The 22,380-nt window shown below is 43.0% G+C and overlaps 1 protein-coding gene across 2 annotated transcripts in view; it reads right to left on the reverse strand.

The window, feature by feature from the left end:
- Nucleotides 1-1,007: 1,007 nt before the first annotated feature.
- The window catches only part of KIF3B (kinesin family member 3B), a 48,737-nt gene continuing 27,364 nt past the window's right edge, over nucleotides 1,008-22,380 (reverse strand). For both annotated transcript variants that reach the window (XM_055304432.1, XM_055304423.1), the window contains exons 3-9: nucleotides 19,253-19,354; nucleotides 18,708-18,830; nucleotides 18,482-18,600; nucleotides 12,552-12,665; nucleotides 11,844-11,949; nucleotides 9,448-9,626; nucleotides 1,008-8,557 (exon numbers count right to left, since the gene is read on the reverse strand). In XM_055304432.1, the coding sequence (XP_055160407.1) occupies nucleotides 8,461-8,557; nucleotides 9,448-9,626; nucleotides 11,844-11,949; nucleotides 12,552-12,665; nucleotides 18,482-18,600; nucleotides 18,708-18,830; nucleotides 19,253-19,354 (840 nt within the window). In that variant the 3' untranslated portion in view covers nucleotides 1,008-8,460. The remainder of the gene's footprint in view (nucleotides 8,558-9,447; nucleotides 9,627-11,843; nucleotides 11,950-12,551; nucleotides 12,666-18,481; nucleotides 18,601-18,707; nucleotides 18,831-19,252; nucleotides 19,355-22,380) is intronic.

Here is a 22,380-nt window from a genome sequence, read left to right on the forward strand (position 1 = left end):
CAACATACAACATAACACATACTTCTTTTTTGTTTAAGTAAACTCTACCCTCAGTATGGGGCTTGAATTCACCACCCCGAGATCAAAACGTTTTCTACTGACTGATCCAGCCAGGCGCCCCAACACATACTTCTTTGTTAACCATTTGCCTCCATCACTAGAATGTGACATTCCTGGGTACAGGGCTTCATCCTGGAACCCTAGGACTAGAACAATGCCTAGAACCCAGCAGATATTAAAAAAAGCAAATACATTAATGCCAAGGCTTTGGCTTCTCTCGTAGCCCCTCAGATAATCCAGCAAAGAGACAGATCACTGTGTTTGACACATTCTTTGCTCAAATTTGTGACCTTCTCTATACCCCGTCAGAGGGGCCACTGACAACCTTGCACTGGACTTATTTGTGAATGGCAGTAATTCCCTACCAGACTGGGAGCTCCGGAAAGGCAAGGTCCTTAGCTGGACCTTAGCACAATACCTTGAGCAGACTTGAACAGCATACTTAAATCTTTTGTTGACCAAACAAAGAGAAATTTCCAAATCAACAGCAATTTAATTTCTCTCTTCCCAAAGGCAGCAGAGGAGCCACCTTCCAGCCCACTGCATTGACAAATGCCTCAGCCCCATTCCTAGGAAACTAAGACCCTGAAATAAAGTTTAAGTGCTTCTTGGAATTTCTTGGGTAGTGAGCTGTGCCAGGGAAAGCTCCCTGCAAAATGGAATTTGCCAGCTGAGTCCAGAAAAACCTGTGTGAACAGCAGGCAAACTTAAGGCAGCACTTAGTGAAATTGCTTTCTGTTATCTCAAAGAGAAATAATAGCATATGAGGCTGGCTTAAGAAGAACATACCCAAGTGTAAATAGGGCCATGTTTCTCTCTCTCTCTCTCTCTCTCTCTCTCTCTCTCTCTCTCTCTCTCACACACACACACACACACACACACAAACACACACACACATACACAGAGCCTTTGAAGGCTCGCTATCTTCAGGCTGTGCCATGACTCTTCCTAGCCAGTTATTCTCATTCCCATTACTTTCTGGTTCCCAAATCACCAGAACGCCCCCAAGAGTTCCTTCATGCTGTTCTCTTTGTTTGGCATGCTCCTCCCTGCTTCCCAGGTGGTAGAACCATCCCCCTTTTCACAGAGCACAGCTCAAATGCTGTCTCCCTTGCAAAGCCTTGCTCTACCTCTCCTTCCTGGAGTGGCACCTCACCCCTCCCTCTGCCAGAAAACACTGTTCTTAGCTATAGGTGTCAGCACCCATCTAACCATCCAACTCATGTAAGTGCCAAACTTGGAGAAGACTACAGGACATACCTTCAGAGAACTTACTGTCTGGCAGGGGAGAGGAAAGCAAATATATATATGTAATCATAAATTGGGAAAAGGGCTAAGAGGGAAATAAGACAAGAGGATACCACAGTCAGGTGGAGGGGTGGGGGGAACCAGAAAGGATGCTTGGAGGTTTCTTAGAAGAGGTTACATTAAACTGGTACCTGATGGATGAGTAGGAGGTAGCCCACCAAAGAGTGGGGAGAAGTTTCCAGAAAGAGGACACAGCACATATGAAGGTGCCAAGGCATGAAAGCAGTTAGCATAACCAAGGAACCAAAAGGAGTGCTGTGTGGCTCCAGCCGCAAAGGGCTGGGAGAGCAGCGTGAGGAGAGGAGGCGGCATCTTGTAGGTCCTAATCACTCTGAATTGTTTCCTCGAAGAACAGTTCAGCCTGAGAACATTCTATTCCTCCCCATCTCCAGCGCAGAGCAAGACACCTGGTGCAAAACAGGCATTCAACAAGTTCCTGAGGGCTACACTGCCCCCAGAGATGTGGGTGAGCAACCTCTCTCTGCCCATTATCCGGCTCCAAAAGCAAGTCCCCAGTTGGCTCACCTAACTGAAGCACCCGGTGATGGTTAACCACAATTCGGGTGATAGAAACAGAGGTCAAAACAGAAGCAGCTGCAAGAGCTACAGTTACGTCCTTGACAAATGCTACTGACAACCCAGTTGACAGATGTGACTACCACATGGCCCTTGGAGACCAGATTCTCAGGGTAAAATTCAGAGGACAACTCTAGTACAAGCAAGCTTGCCAAAATCATACGCCCAAGACTTAAGACATTAGCGTGAAGTTCAAAATACAATTTCCAAGGTCAACTGCTCTTATTATTCAGAACTCTCTGACAACCAAATATATAGTTTTTTCCCTCAACAACCAAATCTTTGATTCTCCAGACACCAGCTGGGTGTCCTATAATTCTGACCCTACCCAGAGTCAGCACAGACTCCACAAGTAAAGGGCTCAGTCCCATGAGATTGTCCCACTGCAGATGCCAGCTCAAAGTCCCAGGTTGCCACTTGTACTTCCACCCAACTATAAACTGGCTATAACTCAAGGGTTCCTACCACCCACTCCTCAAGTTCAAGAATTGCTAGAACAGCTCATAGAACTCAGAAGAGTGTTTTAGTTACTATTATCAATTTATTATAAAGGATACAACTCAACAAGAGTCAAAGGGAAGTGACGCACAGTGCAGGGTATGGGGGAGGGGTGTGGAGCCTCCAAGCTGTCTTCGGATGTGCCATCCTCCCAGCACCCCTATGTGTGCACCAGCCTGGAAGGTCTTAGAACCCCCATCATTTAGGGGCTTCTACAGAGACTTCATTACATAGGCACAACTGATTAAATCATTGCCTGTTGGTAATTAACTCAATCCAGCTCCTCCCCCCTCCCAGGAGGTCAGCAGGTGGGGCTGAAAATTCCAACCCTCTACTCCCAAGATTTGTTGCTCTGGCCACCAGCCCCCCCCATTCAGAAGCCATCTAGGGACCCACCAAGAGTCATTCTGTAGCATAGGTTCAGGCAGAATTGAAAGGGCTTTGTTGGGAATACCAAAAGATCCTCCTATCACCTCTGTCACTCAAATTCCAAGGGTTGTAGAAGCTCTTCAGGGACAAAGACCAAACATATTTCTTATTGAACCACACAAGGTTTGTGTAGTTTTTGGATCTCTTTTGTTTTAAAGAACCCAGCAGATAAGAAGACAACTTGGTGAGTCACAGGAGTTTCCAAGTTGCCCAGCCGCCCTGCCCTATGCCTCCCTTATGAGTTAGCCTCTGGCCTATCCGGATTTCTGTCACTTTCAAGAACACACTCAGAATTTTTCAAATCACATTTTGAACTCTGGCTTTCTGGCTAATGGATTTTTTTTTTAAAGATTTTATTTATTCATTCATGAGAGACAGAGAGAGAAAGAGGCAGAGACACAGGCAGAGGGAGAAGCAGGCTCTATGCAGGGAGCCCAACGTGGGACTTGATCCCGGGACTCCGGGATCACGCCTCAGGCCGAAGGCAGTCACCAAACCGCCGAGCCACCTGGGGATCCCCTGGCTAATGGATTTTGAATTATTCGACATTAATAATTATTTAGGCTAAGCCAAGCTATGGTTTTTAACTCTTTTTGAAAGAAAGGAGGTTATGCGAACATTACATATAGTTTGAAGGCGACTTATAAAGAAACACAATTAAAAATCCTTTGCCTAAGTCACATAGGATGCTATCCTTTCCATGCGCTTTAAACTTGTTGGTTTGGTGTTGTTGTTGTTTTGTTTTGTTTTTAAGTCCTGTGCTATAATTTTTTCCTGAATAGTTCTCCTTGCTTCCCTGTAGTGAGGGTAAAAGGACTAGAGATGCCTTCCTGTGAAATTCTGCTTCAAGACCTTCACAGACTCCTTCCCTCTCCTCTCTTGCCCAGCTAATTTCTCATACTCTTTGTTTAGTTTTTAAAGATTTTATTTGAGAGAGAGAGAGTATAAGCAGGGGGAGAAACAGACTCCCCACTGAGTGAGAGCCTGATGTAGGGCTCGATCCCAAGACCCCAGGATCACAACCCAAGCCAAAGGCTGATGTTTAACCAACTAAGCCCCCCCCCTTTTTTTTTTGTTTTTTAATGAGTTCTACACCCAAAGTGGGGTCTGAACTCACAACCCTGAGATCAAGAGTCATACGCTCTACCAACTGAGCCAGCCAGGTCCCCAAATCTCTCATCCTTTAGATCTCACTGTAAATGCCATTTCTTCAGAAAGCCATTCCCTTACTTACCCACCAATCCCAAGTAGGACCCTATTAGTCTCCTATAAAATGCTACGATACCATTTCATGGTACCTGTCATAATTTGTGATTGTACACTTGTGTGCATTTTGTTAACATCCTGCCTCCTTCCTCATTAAAGTGCAAGCTCCGTGTGGGCAGGTACCAAGACAATATTGCTCACATCTCTATACCCAGTGCCCAGAACAGTGTGGCATATAGTAGGAACTTAACATGTATTTGTTAAATGGTTAGCAGCTTTACTGTAAAGGCCTAGGATTTTCTAAACATGATATGCCCAGTGGCAGCTTCTAGTTTCTTGGGATACAAACTATTCATAGTGTCTTCTGAACACAGGGCCATGTTACAACAATAACCACATTTTTAAATGACTGCTATAGTCCACAAACTTGTGGGCTGTTTCTTTAAATGCATTGCTAATCTTCACGATGGCCCTGCAAAGTGGGGATTACTACATCATTTTATAAGCAAAGACACCAAAGTTCAGAGTGGTAAATTAAATTCCTCACAGTCACCTAGCTAGAAGGCAAACACAATCAGAACTCAAACCCAGCTCAGAGGCTAGAGTCTGTGCCCCTTTTTCTCAACTCTCCAGGAGTATTGTCCAATAGGCTGAAGCATATGAGAGATCACAAGAACAACCTGTGGCCCATTTCTGGTATTTCTTTTTTTACCTGATGATAAATAGCATAAAATATTTTTTCGTTAAAAAAAAAAAGGGACACATCTTAAAGTATAATATGGAATGAACTTAAAGAAATTTTGAACCCAAAACACAAAAGTTCAAAAAAATGCCACTGCCGGCTGCCCAGGCCTATCTCAGGAACCCCCACAGAAACACATGAAAAGCCCTTGTCACCCTTTCTTCATTTTATGTCCCTTTACCTTATTGCTATTTTATTTTAATGCCAGCATCCCAACTCAGTCTTCATTGTCCACTCCCACCCTCCTTTCACTAGAAAAGTTTAAATGTTTAAAGAAAGTGGCACATGTCAGCCACTGGCATGTCATTTTCAAAAGTGTTAGTCATTTATGAGGACACCTTTTTGTAGGTACAATAAATCTGATTGGTTTTTATTACACATCTTAGTTTAGAATCACTTTTACATTCCTAGACAAAGAGATGATACAAATAAATATCAATTGTAAAACTTAGAGCCCCAAGTATTGGCATATTCTTTGTCTAAAAGTAGCCAAAGAGAAGGTCAAGCTCAATAGTAACTCCAAAGAGCCATAAAGCCCACTGCCTCCTGCCTGCCCCAGGATCACTCCTTTCATAAATAACCTCAAAAGCATTTCATTCAAAATAACAAGGGTGGGGAGAAGGTGGCAGATTTCCAAACAGTACCAGACAAAACCATGCGCAGTAGACAACAGCCAGGCCCACTGTCCTTATCCAGTTCCCTCTGAGCATTTTGATTATGGCTTTTAGAGTGTATATTAATAGCCCCATTTTCATCCACGGATGGTGTTGAGATGGCCCAAGGTGTTGTTTGCAATGAGCCTCGACTGTAAGTGGGAAATGTGAGGCAGAACTGATACCCCATGTTAACAGGGAATCAACACTTCTCAAAAACTTAGCAACAATTCTACATTCAGTGAGGGAGGACTTACAAGAGTCAGACAGGAAAAGCAGAGAGTGGCCTAGGCCTGAACTGCAGAACTCTCTGACGCCCTTGGTCATGGAGGTGTGGGTGGTACAATTCAAGCAGCATGCAGGCATTCAATGGGGAACAATCCAACATTAGGTCAGAGTCTTAAGAAAGTGCTTCATGCCTAGGATTTGTGGCCTTGGGGTCTGAATCCAGGGATCTGGGAGACAGGTGACTTTAGAATATGAAGCCAGATACATACATTCTTATTGATCAGAGCAAAAAGGGGCTCGATGAAGGTTGCACACACAGTCTCAAACTCCTTCTCCCAGCTGATCTTCTTAGAGCCTGTTCAGACTTGTTTCCAGACTTTGCTGGCTGCTCCTGCGTGAAGACCCTCAGATGGCTTGGAACATTCTAGCGTGACTACAGACATGAAAACCAGGTCGGTCCTCTACACATTTGGCTCAATTCAGAGCCCAAAGCAGCAGCTTTCTGGTAGCAGTAAGCCATGCTCCTGTCTGCTCTACTCAAATATTTATCGGATCCATTTTGAGAGAAGAAAAGCACCAGAGACTGCTTGGGGAGGGACAGCTCCACCTCCTCACAGCTGTTTATCTGCTCTCACGGACTGCTGGACGAACACAACTGTGTATAAGGCAAGCCTGTTTTAATAACCCTGCCTGCCCACTTGGCTTTCTCTTTCTGCCCTTAGAAAAGTTCCACGGTCACTCAACCACCCTTGCTCAGAATAGCCACCTTGAGACATCAGTATTAAGGTACGGTGTTATCTGCAGTGTTCAGTTCTGATTTGCTAGATGAATATTTTGAGCCTATGGAATTCAGACTAGCTTTGAGGGAATGTGGTGCAAGAGGCAGGTGTAACTGGCAGATAATCATTTCAGACTATCCACCTCATCATTTGGTTCCTGTTCAAGCAGGTAAGTTCTTAATAAATAAGAAGCAGGGTTTGATCCCAAGAAAGATGAGGGAAGGCTCCATTATGCTCTGGGAATTGCTGAAAAGGGCTCTGGGTTTCAGAAAGAATGGTAACTAAAAAGGAGATAAGCTGCCAGATGCCAGATCTCCATTTGTAGAATGCTAAGACATTGCACTTGGTACCCCCTCTATCCCATGGGTTCTGATCCAGAAATGTGCCCTGGGAACTCAGCAGCGGAGTTAAACTATAACTCAAGGCCCAACTGAGTCGCCACCTTCCTGAGGCACCGTGCCAGCAAGGTGCGCCAGTATGGCAGACCTAGGGACTCGTACTGTCCCCTCAGGCTTGGCTCATGGACTCAGACACTCACATGGGAGCACTTCTAGCCTGGATCAGTCATTCAGTGGGCCTTTAATACAGACAAAGGCAAACCTGCACATTAGTGTATTTCTAACACTGGGCAAGTCCTTGGTCTCTCTCTTCCAGACACACACAGACACTCAAAAAACACAGGCACCATTGTGCTTGCACACCCACACACTTAAGAGTTTCTCTAGGGGAGGAAAAGTGAGCAACATTCACCTAACGACCAACATAAAATGAAGCTCTGAATTTCAATAATACAAAGAACTAAAACTTATGAACCAAACTAGTGTATGTAAATGGGAATTCCTAACTCTCTCCTCTGAGCTTGTTCAATGGTGCGGCCACTTCTGGCCACCATGTTTGGCTCTGCCCACAGGGAGCCACAGATCTAACCCCAGGTGAGTGTTCTGCTGAAGGCAGACAGGACTCCTTTGCTCTCATTCATTATATCTTCCTCTCCCACCGCCCCCAAGTCCCACATCTCTGTCTCTGCACTGCCTAATCACCCTCATTCAAACAGGGAACAAAATGGGGAATTCAAAAGTGCCACTGTATGTCTCATTCCCCTGACTCTTGTCCCATCAAAGAAAGCAGAGCCAGTCTCTTTTCTCATAAAACAGGCCCACAACTGAGCATGCTTTGGGGGCAGAGGATGGGCCTAGGCAGGGACACTCAGAGGATGTCTGCAAGGGAAAAGATGGTGACAAATGAAGAGTAAAGTGACACAGTGTATGGACATGGCATCAGCTTACAGATTTACGTCTTTATGGTCATGGTTTTAAGGTTTTAAAGAAGCTATTTCCCTGAACTCTCTAAGGAGGCAAAGGGAATGTTGTTTCTACTGCTTCCAACATTCTTGGAAAACATTTCTTTATTCAGCAGATCCCAAAGGCCAATCAAGCCTATCGGGGGCTTGGATCCAAATGAGAATTCTCATTCTACCGACAGGAACAAGCACCTATTCAATTCTAGGGCTTTTACTTTTCAACTTCACTGTCATTTTATCCTGAGGCTCCGAAGAGTGGGTCCTGCTCAGGTGACTCCTGATTCTGCCCCGTTGTTCAACAAGAAAGGAGCCTGGCACAAAGAACAGGCTAGAAAAGGAGAGTGGAGAGGGAGGGAGGGCGAGGGAAGGAAGAAGAGGAGCCAAGGGAGAAGGGAAGCAAGGTCACTGGTCATTCTCTTGCTTTCCACTTCGACTAGCACACTTTACCTTACCCATGCATTTCTGAGATGCTAATTAAAGGACATTTCCCAGAGTCGCAGCGTGCCAGATTAGGACAGCACGCTTCAACCAGAGTATGGTGGTTAATCTGCAAAGAGGCCATAGCTTCTCCCCAGGGGCACGGTTCTGAGTTTGGGCTTGAAGTCCTCTCTGCAGGTTTTTGCTCGTCTCTTCTCTCAGAAGGCAAATGCTATTTACACCCTGGGAGAGGAGGAACTGGCTTTACTTTGGAACCAGCCCTCGAGACTGTGGATAAAGCTGAGATGCAGGGGTTCCTGAGGAAGAGGAGGAGGATCCCGACTTCCTTCCGCTTTTAGGCCTGCAAGAGTCAAGCACATGTTTACACGTCATGTCCCATCTCTGTTGCTGACACAGATCATGTTCCTTTCTCAACAAGTACCCTTAGCCTTTCCTCAGTGGCCTGAAAGCCAGTATACTTTCAACTGTAAAACCACCAGACTGGCATAGCCTGATCCTCTGTGCATGGCTAACACAACCTGCCAACCCAGGCATGACACCTCAGGGAAGGAACCTGCTTCTCAGCCACTGTTCTTCCATTTAAATCAGATCTTGACTATCCTCTCTGAATTGGTAAAAAATACTGTTTGCATTCCATTTTTGGTTGTCACCTATTTGTTGTCCTTAAGTTTCTAATCCAAAGTTTAATAAGGCAGAGTTTCTAATTTAGCACCACATTAAGTACTTGATAATTTAATGGGTTATTTAAATGAGGTAAATTCAGCACTGAGGCACGGAGCCCGGGCTGTGGATTTAGACACACATAGGTTTGAACCCTGGCTCTGTACTTACTTCCTTAAACTTGGCTACTTTGTAAAATTCTGACTTAGTTTTCCAATCTATAAAATAGGATTACTGGTAATATTTACAAGTTTGTGTAGACATCATTAAGAGCATTTTTTTTAAAGCATTTAGAATTGCCTAGTACCTGGTAGGGACCAAAGAACTGTCCTTTATTTCACCAGAACATACACTCCTCATGATAGGACCCGGGGCACATCAAGCATTCCAGTGTTCACTAGATTTGACATGATGCCCAAGCCATAAATATTTGTGGAATATATGAATACACATAGGAGTAACATGGCAATACTTTCTGGTGTGTTCCGTAAAGTGTTGACAAAACTTTACCTTTATTTGTTCTTGTTCAAGCATGTTCTGTATAGCCATAGGTCATCAAAAGCCACTCACCTGGCCTTGGATTTCTTATTTGTAGTGCTTTCAAAGGATGATGCGTCCACCTGTATCTCATCTTCATCCTGCAGAGCCGCATCCAGTGCAGCCTGAACTTTGGGAGCAATGGCAGGGCCCTCGTAGTCTCTGGTGGTCCGGCTGGGCATGTCCAGCTCTAACAGCACGATGTTTTCTGCCTGCAGAAGCACAGCCATAACCAGCCAGGCTGGTCTCCAATCGATCAGACAGAGAGAACAAGCAGTCCTGACCCCCTCCAAAAAACAGAATTGCACATTTCTTGCTACTCAGAGCCTACCAAGAGCCTGTAGTGACACGGTTTTATAACTTTTTCCTGGTGAGGATACAGATGTTTTTATCTTTTCTCTTGGCTTTCTTCTATTTCCTTTTTTAAAAAAGTGGTTTTTTGTGTTGGTTTTTTTTAAAACAATGAACATATATTATACCCTGAGGGGAATAAGCAGGGGAAAATAATAAGTAGAACCCACTTACTGCAGTCAATGTGAAAACACAAAAAGATATAAATAAGAAGATATTAATCACTGACCATTTCACAACCTACAGCAGTTCTCATGAACCTTCTGGTGGCCAAGGGAAGGAGGCAGGTAGGGAGTACATATGTGGAAGGCATGTGGCAGTGTGTGTCTTGTAACCATATTTTATAAATCATACTGGGCCCTGCCTCATAACTGGCCTTGTGGCTGGATTTCTTCACTTGATAGCCTGTGGTGGGCCTTTCCCTGGATCCTACATACTGAGATGAGTAAGAAGACGGAGGAACAGCCATGGTACACATCTCCTCCATCAGCAACTCCCACCCAGTCAAGTCCAGAGGGGGCAGAAGGGTCACTGCAGGGAGAAGGTGGAGAGATGGAGTGGCTCCATCAATCAATTTTATATATTGAGATGCTGCCTAAAATTTTTCTTAATGGAGCGGGTCCACTGCTACAAACTTCTGAGAGCCATTGCTTTAAATTCTACCTTTGGATCAGGTTAGCCCCCTGGAAATCCACACATTTTGATTTGTAGGCTTTGAAATCACGTTTTTGTTTTGAGACATGAAATAATGGGCAAGAGATGCACCCTCTGAAACTTCAAGGAAAATGCTTCTGAGGACCCTGATACATTATTCACCTTCCACTACAGAAAGCGCCCCCTAATGTGATTTTTTTTGCTTTGTTTCCTTTATTTTAAATAACCCAGCACCAGGAAGAATAGCACCTGAGGGACTAATTAATCCCAATCTGCTCTCCTTTGGTGGCCAAGGAAGACTCAAAAACACATTAAATGTTTCACATGAGAATCTATCCTCAAAACAAAACAAAACAAAACAAAACCCAAACCCACAGATTCTCCACTAATATAAAATACAGATGAAGCGCCTGAGTGGCTCATTCAGTTGACTGTCTGCCTTCAGCTCAGGTCATGATCTCAGGGTCCTGGGATTGAGTCCCGAGTTGGGGTCCCTGTTCAGCAGGAAGTCTGCTTCTTCCTCTCACTCTGTCCGTGCCTCTCCACTCGTTCACATACACACTCTCTCTCTCAAATAAATAAATAAAATCTTTAACAAAAATAAATAAAATAAAATAAAATACAGATAAGCAAAAAGAAGGCAATTTAAACTGAGTGCAGTTCCATTAACCAGAGATAATCAGTTCACATTTTGATATATTTTGCAGCAGCTTTTTTAATTTCATATGTAAATGTCTAGTACCGATTGTTTTATAACTTAACAATATATTGTGTCTCCTGGTTCATCCACTTACCAGCTACCTACTAAGCCATAGGACCTGCTACACAGAGGAGGTAGGAAGGTTCAATTAGAGAAGCAATAAAGTGCTGAGTACATGCCTAGCATACAGCAAGTACTTATGAGTAGAAACTTGCACAGTATTATTATTGTAAAATATGTTTGGGTCAGTAGTCCTCAATTACATCACTTTAAATAATAACCTGACTGACCCACATTCCGTTAAATGGAAGTAGCCAAAGTTCTTTAACTTATATCCACCTCCTGTCATTACATGACTACATTCCCTCCAGCCTTCACACAGAGCCATTTTCAGGATTCATGTTGATGTTTACTAGTCATTATCAACAGTATATTTGTACCCTCCTCTTTCCTAGTCCTAATTTTCTAAATCTTATTCTATTTTACCTTATTTTTCATACTTATTTGTTCTTTTTGTTACTTAGTATATTTATTTCTTATTTTGTTATAATTATGTTAATATAAATGTCCTCAGGAACCTCTGGAAAGAGTCAAGATACGAACCCTGTAACTCTGCAGAATGGTGCCTGAGGGTTTATATAAATCTAAACTCCTTTTTTTTTTTTTTTTTTTTTTAAACTCCTTGAAAAGAGATAGGAGAGAAACACAAGGATGATCTTCTCACCCTATATCGGGCCTCTGGACGAATCATCATGGACATTCTTGCGTGTTGGCTCAATGGTCTCTTATACCCCACAGCTGAGACTGGCCGCTTCATCATCTGCTGATTCCTGGAAATGGACTGCAGTGGTTAAAGCCCTGGCTGGAGTGTGTTCCATAGTCCCAGGACCATCCTGTGGAACCATCTGTCAGAAGACACTGAGCCTATTTAAACAGAACCTAAACCTAGTAACTCCCTGGACTGAGGGCTGCCATGCAAATGGGTAAAGAACTGCTTATATTTTCTGTATGAGTCACATTCTTATTCAAATGTGAACATCATGCATCTCTTAAACTGGAAGGGATCAGAGTCCTCATCCAGTTCTTAGACGGCAGGCGCAAAGCTGAGCTGTTAATGTTCCCACCCCCACATCCTTGGCCGACCTTCTCCCGTTATTCCAGCAAGACCCAGACACAGACTGGAAATCCTCCTCCACGCTGTTTCAGATTGCCATACGATATGACACCCGTCTGGGTACTGCCCCTCCTTTGGCCTGGCATGCTTCATTTGACAGCTGAGTAGGCAAAAACGCAGGAACTTGGGAAAGGTTGTGAATTCACTGTGATAGTCTCCCAATTCCTAATAATACCATCCTACCATACCCCTTGGGCTAAGTCCAGCTTATCAACATTTTCCCCCCTCGTCCCCACCTTAAAATCAATAGTGACTTACTCCAGTCTGGTTATAGGATGTAATTTCCAATGATCTTCCTCTTCATCAAAGAAGGATCTATTCATAATTTTACTTTTTTCTTCCAAAGGGATGAAGTTTTCTATAATAAGATGCCTGTAAGAGCACACATACATGAGTGGACACAGGTGGAGAAAGAACAGAAGTGGAGTACTGTCTATCCTAGGCATGGGAGTCATTAGATGAGAGTCAAGCCACTCAGCAAACACTCACAGGGCAGGCACTAAGGGCCTACCATCAGACAGACAGCTAGGGTACAGACAGGAATGATACCTGGTCCTGCCTGAGATAGAGAAGTCAGCCCTCTTAGATACAACAGGTGCAGATGGTGGGCTGCTCTAGAACTAGGGAGGTCACTTCTGCCCAAGGAGGAGCAGCTTGAGGAGGTGAAGAGACTGAAGACAAGTGGCCAGGCTCACGCTGTACCAGAGTGAACATGTGCTAACAGAAGTGTCTTCTAGGGGCCCACTGGTACTGTCAACCCAGCATATGAACTTCCAAAATGCTGAAAATGGATTAGAAATTAAACGGCCTTCTTCTGATGCCATGGATTGTTGCCCAAGCTAGAAAACTTCTCACTCTCATCACCAGGACAAAGAGCAAGACTGAGTGGATTTCAGTCCCTCAGACCACTGAGAGTAAAGACCATTCTTGAGAAGAGTCTCAGCCTGAGAAGTGTTGGGGAACATAGCAAACAGTGAAACTGGAACCCACTGGGTTGTGTCTCTCCATAGTGATGACTGTCCCCTGCCACATCTCTGCCTTCATACTCTCAAAACCTCAGGACAGAACAATACCAAAGGGGTGTTAACGTGGGAAAGATACACAACACACACCACAGAGGTGTAGGGTACTGACCGTGAGAAAGAGGCTGACTCACTGTTTATTCAAAAGATATAAATAAGATATATAACAATGAAATGAAAAAGGCTTCCCTGGGGAAAAATATTTCAGAGAGATGGAATTTTCTATTTATTTTATTTGAAACATTTAAGAAATTATTTTTTATGACATATATTTGTTTTTTTCTGATTTTAAAAGTCCTATCTATACAGTAGGAAATGTGAAAAATACATCTACATATAATTTCACTAACCAGAGGTAGCTATTATTAATATTTTGACATATTTTGTTCTGATTTTTTTCTAGGTGCACATACCTAGAAAGAGGACACATTTAATTGTAAGAGCTCTTTCCAAATTTAAAACTTGGTTATTAAAGAATCCCTTTGAAAAGTTCTTTTCTTTTCTTTTCTTTCTTTCCTTTCTTTCTTTCTTTAAAATATTTTTATTTATTTATTCATGAGAGACACACAGAAAGAGAGTGAGAGGCAGAGACACAGGCAGAGGGAGAAGCAGGCTCCATGCAGGGAGCCCGACGTGGGACTCGATCCCAGGTCTCCAGGATCACGCCCTGGGCCAAAGGCAGGCGCTAAGCTGCTGAGCCACCCAGGGAAAAGCTCTTTAAAGAAAAATCCCAGCTAGGGGCACCTGTCATGCAACTCTTGATCTCGGGATTGTGAGTTCAAGCCCCACATGGGTATACAAAATCCTTTAAAAAAGAAAAGAAAAATCTCAGTTGTGGAAGGACTGATGGAGAAAAACAGTATTTTGCAACCCCTAATGAAAGAATCATTCCAGACAAATTGTTGCTGGTTGAAACCATTAACTCAACAGTTCTTAAGCCAGGCTGCATGTTAATATCACTTGCAAACTTAAAAAAATATCTTGTCCAGACCTCATGAGAGACCACTGGTTCTCAAAGTGTGTTCACAGAACCAACAGGAGGCAACAACTGGAACCTGATAGAAATGCAAATTCTCAGGCTCCATACCAGATGTACTGAATCAGACTCTCTGGTTATGGCATCCCACAATATATATTTAACAGGCCCTTCAGGTGATTTGGTACCTGCTAAAGTTTAAGGACCACTGCCCTAGACAAATTAAGTCAGAATCTTCAGGGTGAGGCCTTTTTAAAACACCTCATATAATTTCAGTATGCAGCGAAGGTTGAGAACCAGTGCTTCAGTGCTTGCTTTCATTTAAAATCCAGACTGAGGGCAACCTGGGTGGCTCAGCAGTTTAGTGCTGCCTTCAGCCCAGGGCTTGATCCTGGAGACCTCGGATCAAGCCCCACATCAGGCTCCCTGCATGGAGCCTGCTTCTCCCTCTGCCTGTGTCTCTGCGCCTCTCTCTCTCTCTCTCTCTCTGTCTCTCATGAATAAATAAATAAAATAGTAAAAAAAAAAAAAAATCCAGACTCAGATATTTCTATAGCCTGACCTGGCTTTTCAATAAGCCAACTGTGAAGAAAGTTTTAAAAAGAAAAGGGATTGCTTCAGATTAAAATAAGCTGAAGAGAAATAATAACCAAATGCAATATGTGGGCTTTATATAGATATTAATATGAACAAACCCATAAAATCTGAATATGGGCATGGCATGAGAGCACACTAAGAAACCAATGTTAGTTTTGTTAGGTGGAAAGATATCACTGTGTATACAAAAATCAATTGTATTTCTATACACTAGCAGTAAACATTCTGAAGATAAAATTAAGAAAAACAATTCCAGGGCAGCCCGGGTGGCTCAGCGGTTTAGCGCCGCCTTCAGCCCAGGGCTTGATCCTGGAGACCCGGGATCAAGTCCCACATCGGGCTCTATGCATGGAGCCTGCTTCTCCCTCTGTCTGTGTCTCTGCCTCTCTCTCTCTCTCTCTCTCTCTCTCTCTCTCTCTCTCTCTCTCTCTGTCATGAATAAATAAATAATAATATTTACTTTTTTAAATAATATTTTTTAAAAAGAAAAACAATTCCATATACAATAGCAAAAAAAATTTATTAGCTATATATTTAACAAAGGAAGTTTACGACTTATCCACTGAAAATTAAAAACATTCTTAACAGAAATTAAAGAAGATCTAAATAAATAAGACACCCCATATTCATGGATCAAAACACTTAACTGTTACGATAGTACTCTCTAAATGATCTATAGATTCAATGTAGTTCCTATCAATATCCCAGCTGGCTTTTTCACAGAAAAATTTACAAAGCCAATCTTAAAATGTGTACAGAAATGCAAGAAATCCTAAATAGTCAAAAACAGTCTTGAAAAAGAACACCAAAGTTGGAGGACTCATACTTCCTCATTTCAAACTTACTACACAGCTATAGTAATCAAGACAGTGCAGTATTGGCATAAAGACAAACAAATAGATAAGTGGAACAATATTGAAAATTCAGAAATAAACTCTTCCATTTATGATCAACTGATTCTCAATAAGGGTGCAAAGACACGGCAGCCTGGGTGGCTCAGTGGTTTAGCGCCACCTTCGGCCCAGGGCGTAATCCTAGAGACCCGGGACAGAGTCCCATGTCGGGCTCCCTGCATGGAGCCTGCTTCTCCCTCTGCCTGTGTCTCTACCTCTCTGTCTCTCTGTTTCTCATGAATAAATAAATAAAATCTTAAAAAAAGAAAAGAAGGGTGCAAAGACAATGAGAGAAGACCCTTTCAACAAATAGTGCTGGGACAACTGGATATCCACATGCAAAAGAATGCACTTGGAACCCTACTTCACACATACATATACAAAACTTAACTCAAAATGGATCATAGACCTAAATGTAAGATCTAAAACTTTAAGACTCTAAGATGACCTAAGAGAATTGAAAACATAAGTCCTTAATAAAACTTGTACACAAATGTTCACAGCGGTTATTATTCATAATAGCTAAAAACAAACAACCCAAAGCTCCACCAACTGATGAATGGGTACATAAAATGTGGTACATTCACACAATACAATATTATTCAACCATAAAAAATAATGAAATATTGATATGTGCTACAATATGTATGATCCTTGAAAACACTATACTAAGTGAAAGAAGCCAGCCACAAATGGCCACACTATTCCATTATAAATTGATATGTAATATCCAGAATAGGAAAATTTAGACACAATACCAACAAAATATATAGATAAGTTGGACTATATCAGAATTAAAATCTTTTGTGCTGCAAACAAAATACCATAAAGTGAAAAGACAACCCATAGAATGCAAGAAAATATCTACAAATCATATATCTGATAAGGGACTTGTCTCCAGAATATAGGAAGAACTCTTACAGCTCAATAACAAAAAGACCCAATAAATTACCCAACTTTAAAATGGGCAAAGGATTTAAACAGACACTTCTCCAAAGAAGATATGCAAATGGACAAAGAGCACATGAAAAGACATTCCATATCATTTGTCATTAGAGAAATGTAAATCAAAACCTCAATGAGATACTATTTCACACCAATTAGGATAGCTATAATAAAAAGGATAGACAGTAACAATTGTCAACAGGATGTGGGAAAATTGGTGGTGAAAATGGAAAATGAAAAAAAAAAGAAAAAAAAGAAAAAAAAGAAAAATGAAAATGAAAAAAGAAAAGAAAATGGAAAATGATGCAGCCATTCTGGAAAACCATTTGGCAGTTCCTCCAAATGTTAAACACAGAGTTACCATATGACTTAAGCAATTCCACTCCTAGGTATATATCCCAGAAAAATGAAAACATGTTCATATAAAAAGTTGTACATGAATGTTCACAGCAGCATTATTCATAATAGCCAAAAACTGGAAACAACTCAAATGTCCATAAACTGATAAACAAACAAAATGTGTGATATATCCATACAATCCAATATCATTCAGCCATAAAAAAGAATGAAGTCCTGACATGCTACAACATGAATGATCCTTGAAAGCATCATGTTAAGTGAAGGAAACCAGTCATAGAAGGCCACTGATTATAAGATTCCATTTATATGAAATGTTCAGAATATACAAACTTACAGAGACAGAAAGTAGATTAGTAGGTACTTAGGGCTGGAGGGCGGCAAGTAATAAGGAATGACTGCTAACTGGTATAGGATTTCCTTGGAGGGGGAGGGGGACCCAAAAAACGTTTTAAAATCAGATTGTGGTGATGATTTTACAACCCTGTAAATATATATTTTTTAAATGATTTGTATTCTTTCTTTTATTCTTTATTTATTTATTGGGGGGGGGGGCGTTGAGGGAAGGGGCAGAGGGAGAGAGAATCTTAAGCAGGCTTCATGCCTAGCACAGAGCCCAACGCGGGGCTTGAGCTCACAATCCTGAGATTATGACCTGAGCCGAAATCAAGAGTTGGATGATTAACTGAGCCACCCAGGCGCCTCCTGACTTGTATACTAATTTAAATAGGTGAATCAGGGCAGCCCTAGTGGCTCAGTGGTTTGAAGCCGCCTTCAGCCCAGGGCCTGATCCTGGAGACCTGGGATCAAGTCCCACATCAGGCTCCCTGCATGGAGCCTTCTTCTCCCTCTGCCTGTGTCTCTGCCTCTCTCTCTCTCTCTCATAAATAAATAAAATATTTTTTTAAATAGGTGAATCATACACTATGTGAATTATACCTCAGTAAAGCATTTTTTTAAAACAGCATCATGATCATGTATGTAGGTATGCAGGAGTGAGAATAACAGGAAGTTAATGTTACATGAGGCTTTAGAATATTTCTATGAGAGATAAATGACAAAAGATTGTTTATAATGAATCTGGGTGGTGGGTGTTCATTATACCATTCAGAAAACTCTAGTTAATAAAAGATTCCCCCTTCTCAACAGAGGCTGGAGCCTTTAAAAACTTCAAGCAGGTAAGGGTGGAAAAAAACTTGGAGATCATCTGGTGAAGTCATTCACCTAACAGATGGGATGCGGAGACAGAAAGTGACTCTCTCCAGAATAAACAGAAAACAGACAAGGCGGCAGAACATGAGTTGGGGAGAAGTAGGCAGGGGCCCTGTCTTCAAGACATGTTTCTTACTCAACAAACCTGCAAGTGGCTGGAGGTGCCACAAAGGGCCCAGAACTTACTTAAGTTTCAGCTCCCTTGTGAGTTCGTTCTGAGTCTGCTCCAGCTCTTGGCGCTCCTTGATGTGCTCCTCTTGGAGGTCATGGATCTCTGCCTTCACTGCCTGAAGCTTGGAGAAGAGCTAGGACCAAGGGGAGAGGTGGGTGAGGAGGGGAGCCCTCCCAACAACAGAGTTCTGCCCTTCCCCCAAGCCACAAGACACCTCTGCCTGGCCTCATTCCTTTATACCTTCTTGAGTTTTTTGGTCTTGATGTCCACCTCTTGCTGCAATGAGCTGTATGTCTCTTTAAGTTCCAAGGTCTCCTCATCTCTGCTTTCCATCTGTTGCTGGATTTCTCTTTCTCGACGTTTCTGAGTAACATCACAAAATTCATCAGCTTGCCTTGAGACAGTGTCTATATAAGAATACAGGGCTGGGTGCTCCAGATCAGTCTCTCACTAGGAAGGGGCTGAACACCTCGTTTTCATTCCTTCTGAAGAATCTAATACAAGAAGGGTCCCTGGAGGCCCAGTCGGTTGAGTATCTGCCTTTGACTCAGGTCATGATCTCAGGGTCCTATGACAGAGTCTCACATTGGGTGCCCTGCTCAGCGGGGAGCCTGCTTCTCCCTCTGCCTCTCCCCCTGCTCATGCTCTCTCTTGCTTGCTCTCCCTCTCTCAAATAAATAAAATCTTTACAAAGAAAGAAAGCCTCTAATACAAGAGATACTTGCTCTGTGGCATTAGTGCACCTCATCCCAGCCCGTTCTCCTGAGGAGGGAATGAAGAGATACCTGCTCTGCGATTTCCTGCCGTTTCTGCTCCAGGATTTTCTGCTGTTCGTTTGTGTGATCTACTATATTTTTTCCTCCGACCAGTAGCTTACTCTCCATGGCCTGAGTGAGAAAAAAGTAGAATCCATCTCATGAATGACCTCTCTCAGAATATATCTCCTCATGGGGCAGCCTGTAAAACATAAGGAGCTCGGGACTAAGCCAAAGGGGTGAACTCTGGGGGAAAACAGATTGTGCTCAGCAGCGTCCTTACCATCACAGGGGTGGGGTTGAGGTGGCTCCACTGGGGCTTTACCTTAGAAACACTGAAGATACAGCTTCTCCAGGCAGAGAGGAATTTCAGCTTTCTTTTCTTTTTTTTTTTTTTCCAGCTTTCTTTTAAAATAATTTTTTTTTCTTTTTGGTTTTGGTAAGTATCGACCCTACTTAAAACCTATGGAGTACCTCCTATGTGCTGGGTGCTAGAGATGCAATTGAATACAAATCACAAAGCTGAAGAGTCCACTGAGGGCCATAGACAAGTAAGCAGGTTCTTACCCTATGGAGTCAGAGACCATCAGGAGGAAAAGAGTAATATGGGAGAGGCATAGGGGAGGAAGAGAATCCAGGCTTTTGGAGGAAATTGAGAAAAGCTTCCCATCTCAAGCGTGCTGAAGTAAAAATAGGAATTAGCTAAGAGAAAAAAATGCAGGGGTGGCTCAGTTGGTTAAGCATTTGACTCACAATGTCAACTCAGGTCACAATCTCAGGGTCACAGGATTAAGTGCCATGCTGGGCTCCTCATTCAGCAAGGAGTCTACTTGAGATTCACTCTCTCCTTCCCCCTCTGCCCCTCCTCCTGATCACACATGCCCTGTCTCTCTCTCTCAAATAAATAAAATCTTTAAAAAAAAAAAACATCATGTGTGAGAGGGTAGGGTAGGAAGTGGTGATGCATGAAGTTGGCAAAGCAATCAAGGGTCAATCTAAAAACATCAAAGCCCTGTTAAGAGAGACTGAAATTGATCCTGAGAACCATAGGGATCACAATGACTGTTGTTGGAGCATAGGGTACATGGTCAGATTTGTGTTTTAGAAACATTCTTCTCCCACCACAGGAAGAATAACTGGAAAAGGGCAGGCCGGGTGGAGGGAGACCAGCCAGGAGGCTGTTTTGAGGATCCAGGCCTGGGTTGGGGCAGTAATGGTGGGAGAGAGCAAAGTGTTTGGGTGCAAGAGATCTGATCCGATGGCACAGGATTCAGAGGCCTTGGGACTGACCGGGCTATAAGGGGGAGGAAGGGACAGCTAGCAGGGATAATTCCTAGGGGGTCTGGCTTGACTGAGAAAAGGCAGGCAGGAACAGGTTCTGGGTGGCCGTGGCCATCTCTGGAAATGTCCAATAGGCAGAGACTATTTAGGCTAGAAAGTTAGGAGACAGCTCTGAACTGGCTCAACAGATGGGACACCTTGAGCATTCAGATGATAACAAAAGCCATTGGAAGGATTTGCACCTGAAAAACACAAAATCAAGGGGTGTCGAGGTGGCTTTGTTGGTTAAGCACCTGCCTTCAGCTCAGGTCGTGATCCCAGGGTCCTGGGATACAGTCCCACATGGGGCTCCCTGCTCATCAGGGAGTCTGTTCCTCCCACTGCCCTTCACCTCTCTTGTGCACTCTCTCTCTCTCTCACTTACTCTCTCAAATAAATAAATAAAATCTTAAAAAAGAAAAACACAAAATCCAAAAACTCCATAACCTTGCTTTTAAGAAACTTTAAAAATTAACAGTATCCCTGCTGCCATCTTTCAGCGAACCCTTGGGTCTGTTTCCTCTTCTTTCAAAATGATGTGGTTGGACTGGATTACTAAACTGCCCTCACCCCCCCACACACACACTCCTTCCAGCTCTAAAATACTTTTGTCCTATGATTTTACAGCATCCAGAGATTTCGAGAAACAGAAGTAATATCATTCTCCCATAAACAAAATGTCTTAAGAGATTCAGTAACTTTGAGGTAATACTGAGTCCTGCCCCACTTGGCCTCCAAGAGTTGCCCAAATAACCCAGTCTGTTTAGAGAGTCTGGGTATTCCTGGGCTTGAATAACAGACATGATCCTAAAAAGCAGCATGTGCATCAAACATGGGCATACCCATTACACTTCAAGTGCAGAAATAAGGAGGGGAGGAAGTGGCATCTGACATTAAGGAATCCCACAATAAGCCCCTCGCTGGAACAAAGTGACCTCCTAATTGTGTTGTATAGGACTCCATTTTCACATCAGGTCTTTAAAGCTCTGGAAAGGACTCCTGCCTCTGAAGTAATATAGAAACTGGCTCTGTGAAAGAGCTACTATGGAGTCACAGATAAAGGACAGCTTCATACAGTGGGGAAAGGGGAGGCAACAAAGAACTCACTGGTCATTTTTAAATTAATAAACAAGGATACATTTGAGAGTTGAAATCAGAGTTCACATAAATTCACTAGGAAATAACCCAAAACCTCAGAGCCGTTCTGGCTTGTGGTCAGGCAGCAGTCATCCTCAGATTTCCAGGGCTAGCTCTGTCCTCTCCTCTGCCAGTAAAGCCCTGTGACAGCCCCGAGTCCAGACACCTGATAGAATAGCATACTGGCACCAGAAGGAAAATATACAGGAGTCTCCACGCTCTAGAATGTTAGTCAGCCACTGTCTCACAGGGGTTGGAAGTTGAGGGAGGGGGTTGACTGACTATAAGGGAGCATTTGGGGGGTGATGGAATTGTTCTGTATCTTGTATGGTTGGGGCACTGCATATTAGAATCACAATGAGGGATGCCTGGATGGCTCAGTCAGTTAAGCATCTGACTCACGATCTCAACTCAGGTCTTGATCTCAGGGTGGTGAGTTCAAACAAACATGCACAAAACCCCAACATGAGATGCCATTTTATATACATCAGACATAGGAAAATTAAGGCAAGGGCGCCTGGGGGGCTCAGTCAGGTAAGTGTCTGCCTTCAGCTTGGGTCATGGGATTGAATCCCACAGTGAGCTCCCTGCTCAGCGGGGAGCCTGCTTCTCCCTCTCTTCCCCACTTGTGCTCTCTGCTGCTGTCTCTGTCTCTCAAATAAATAAAATGAATGAATGAAAGAAAGAAAGAAAGAAAGAAA

This window comes from Nyctereutes procyonoides, unplaced genomic scaffold, assembly GCF_905146905.1.
Source record: "Nyctereutes procyonoides isolate TBG_1078 unplaced genomic scaffold, NYPRO_anot_genome, whole genome shotgun sequence".
NCBI lineage: Eukaryota > Metazoa > Chordata > Mammalia > Carnivora > Canidae > Nyctereutes > Nyctereutes procyonoides.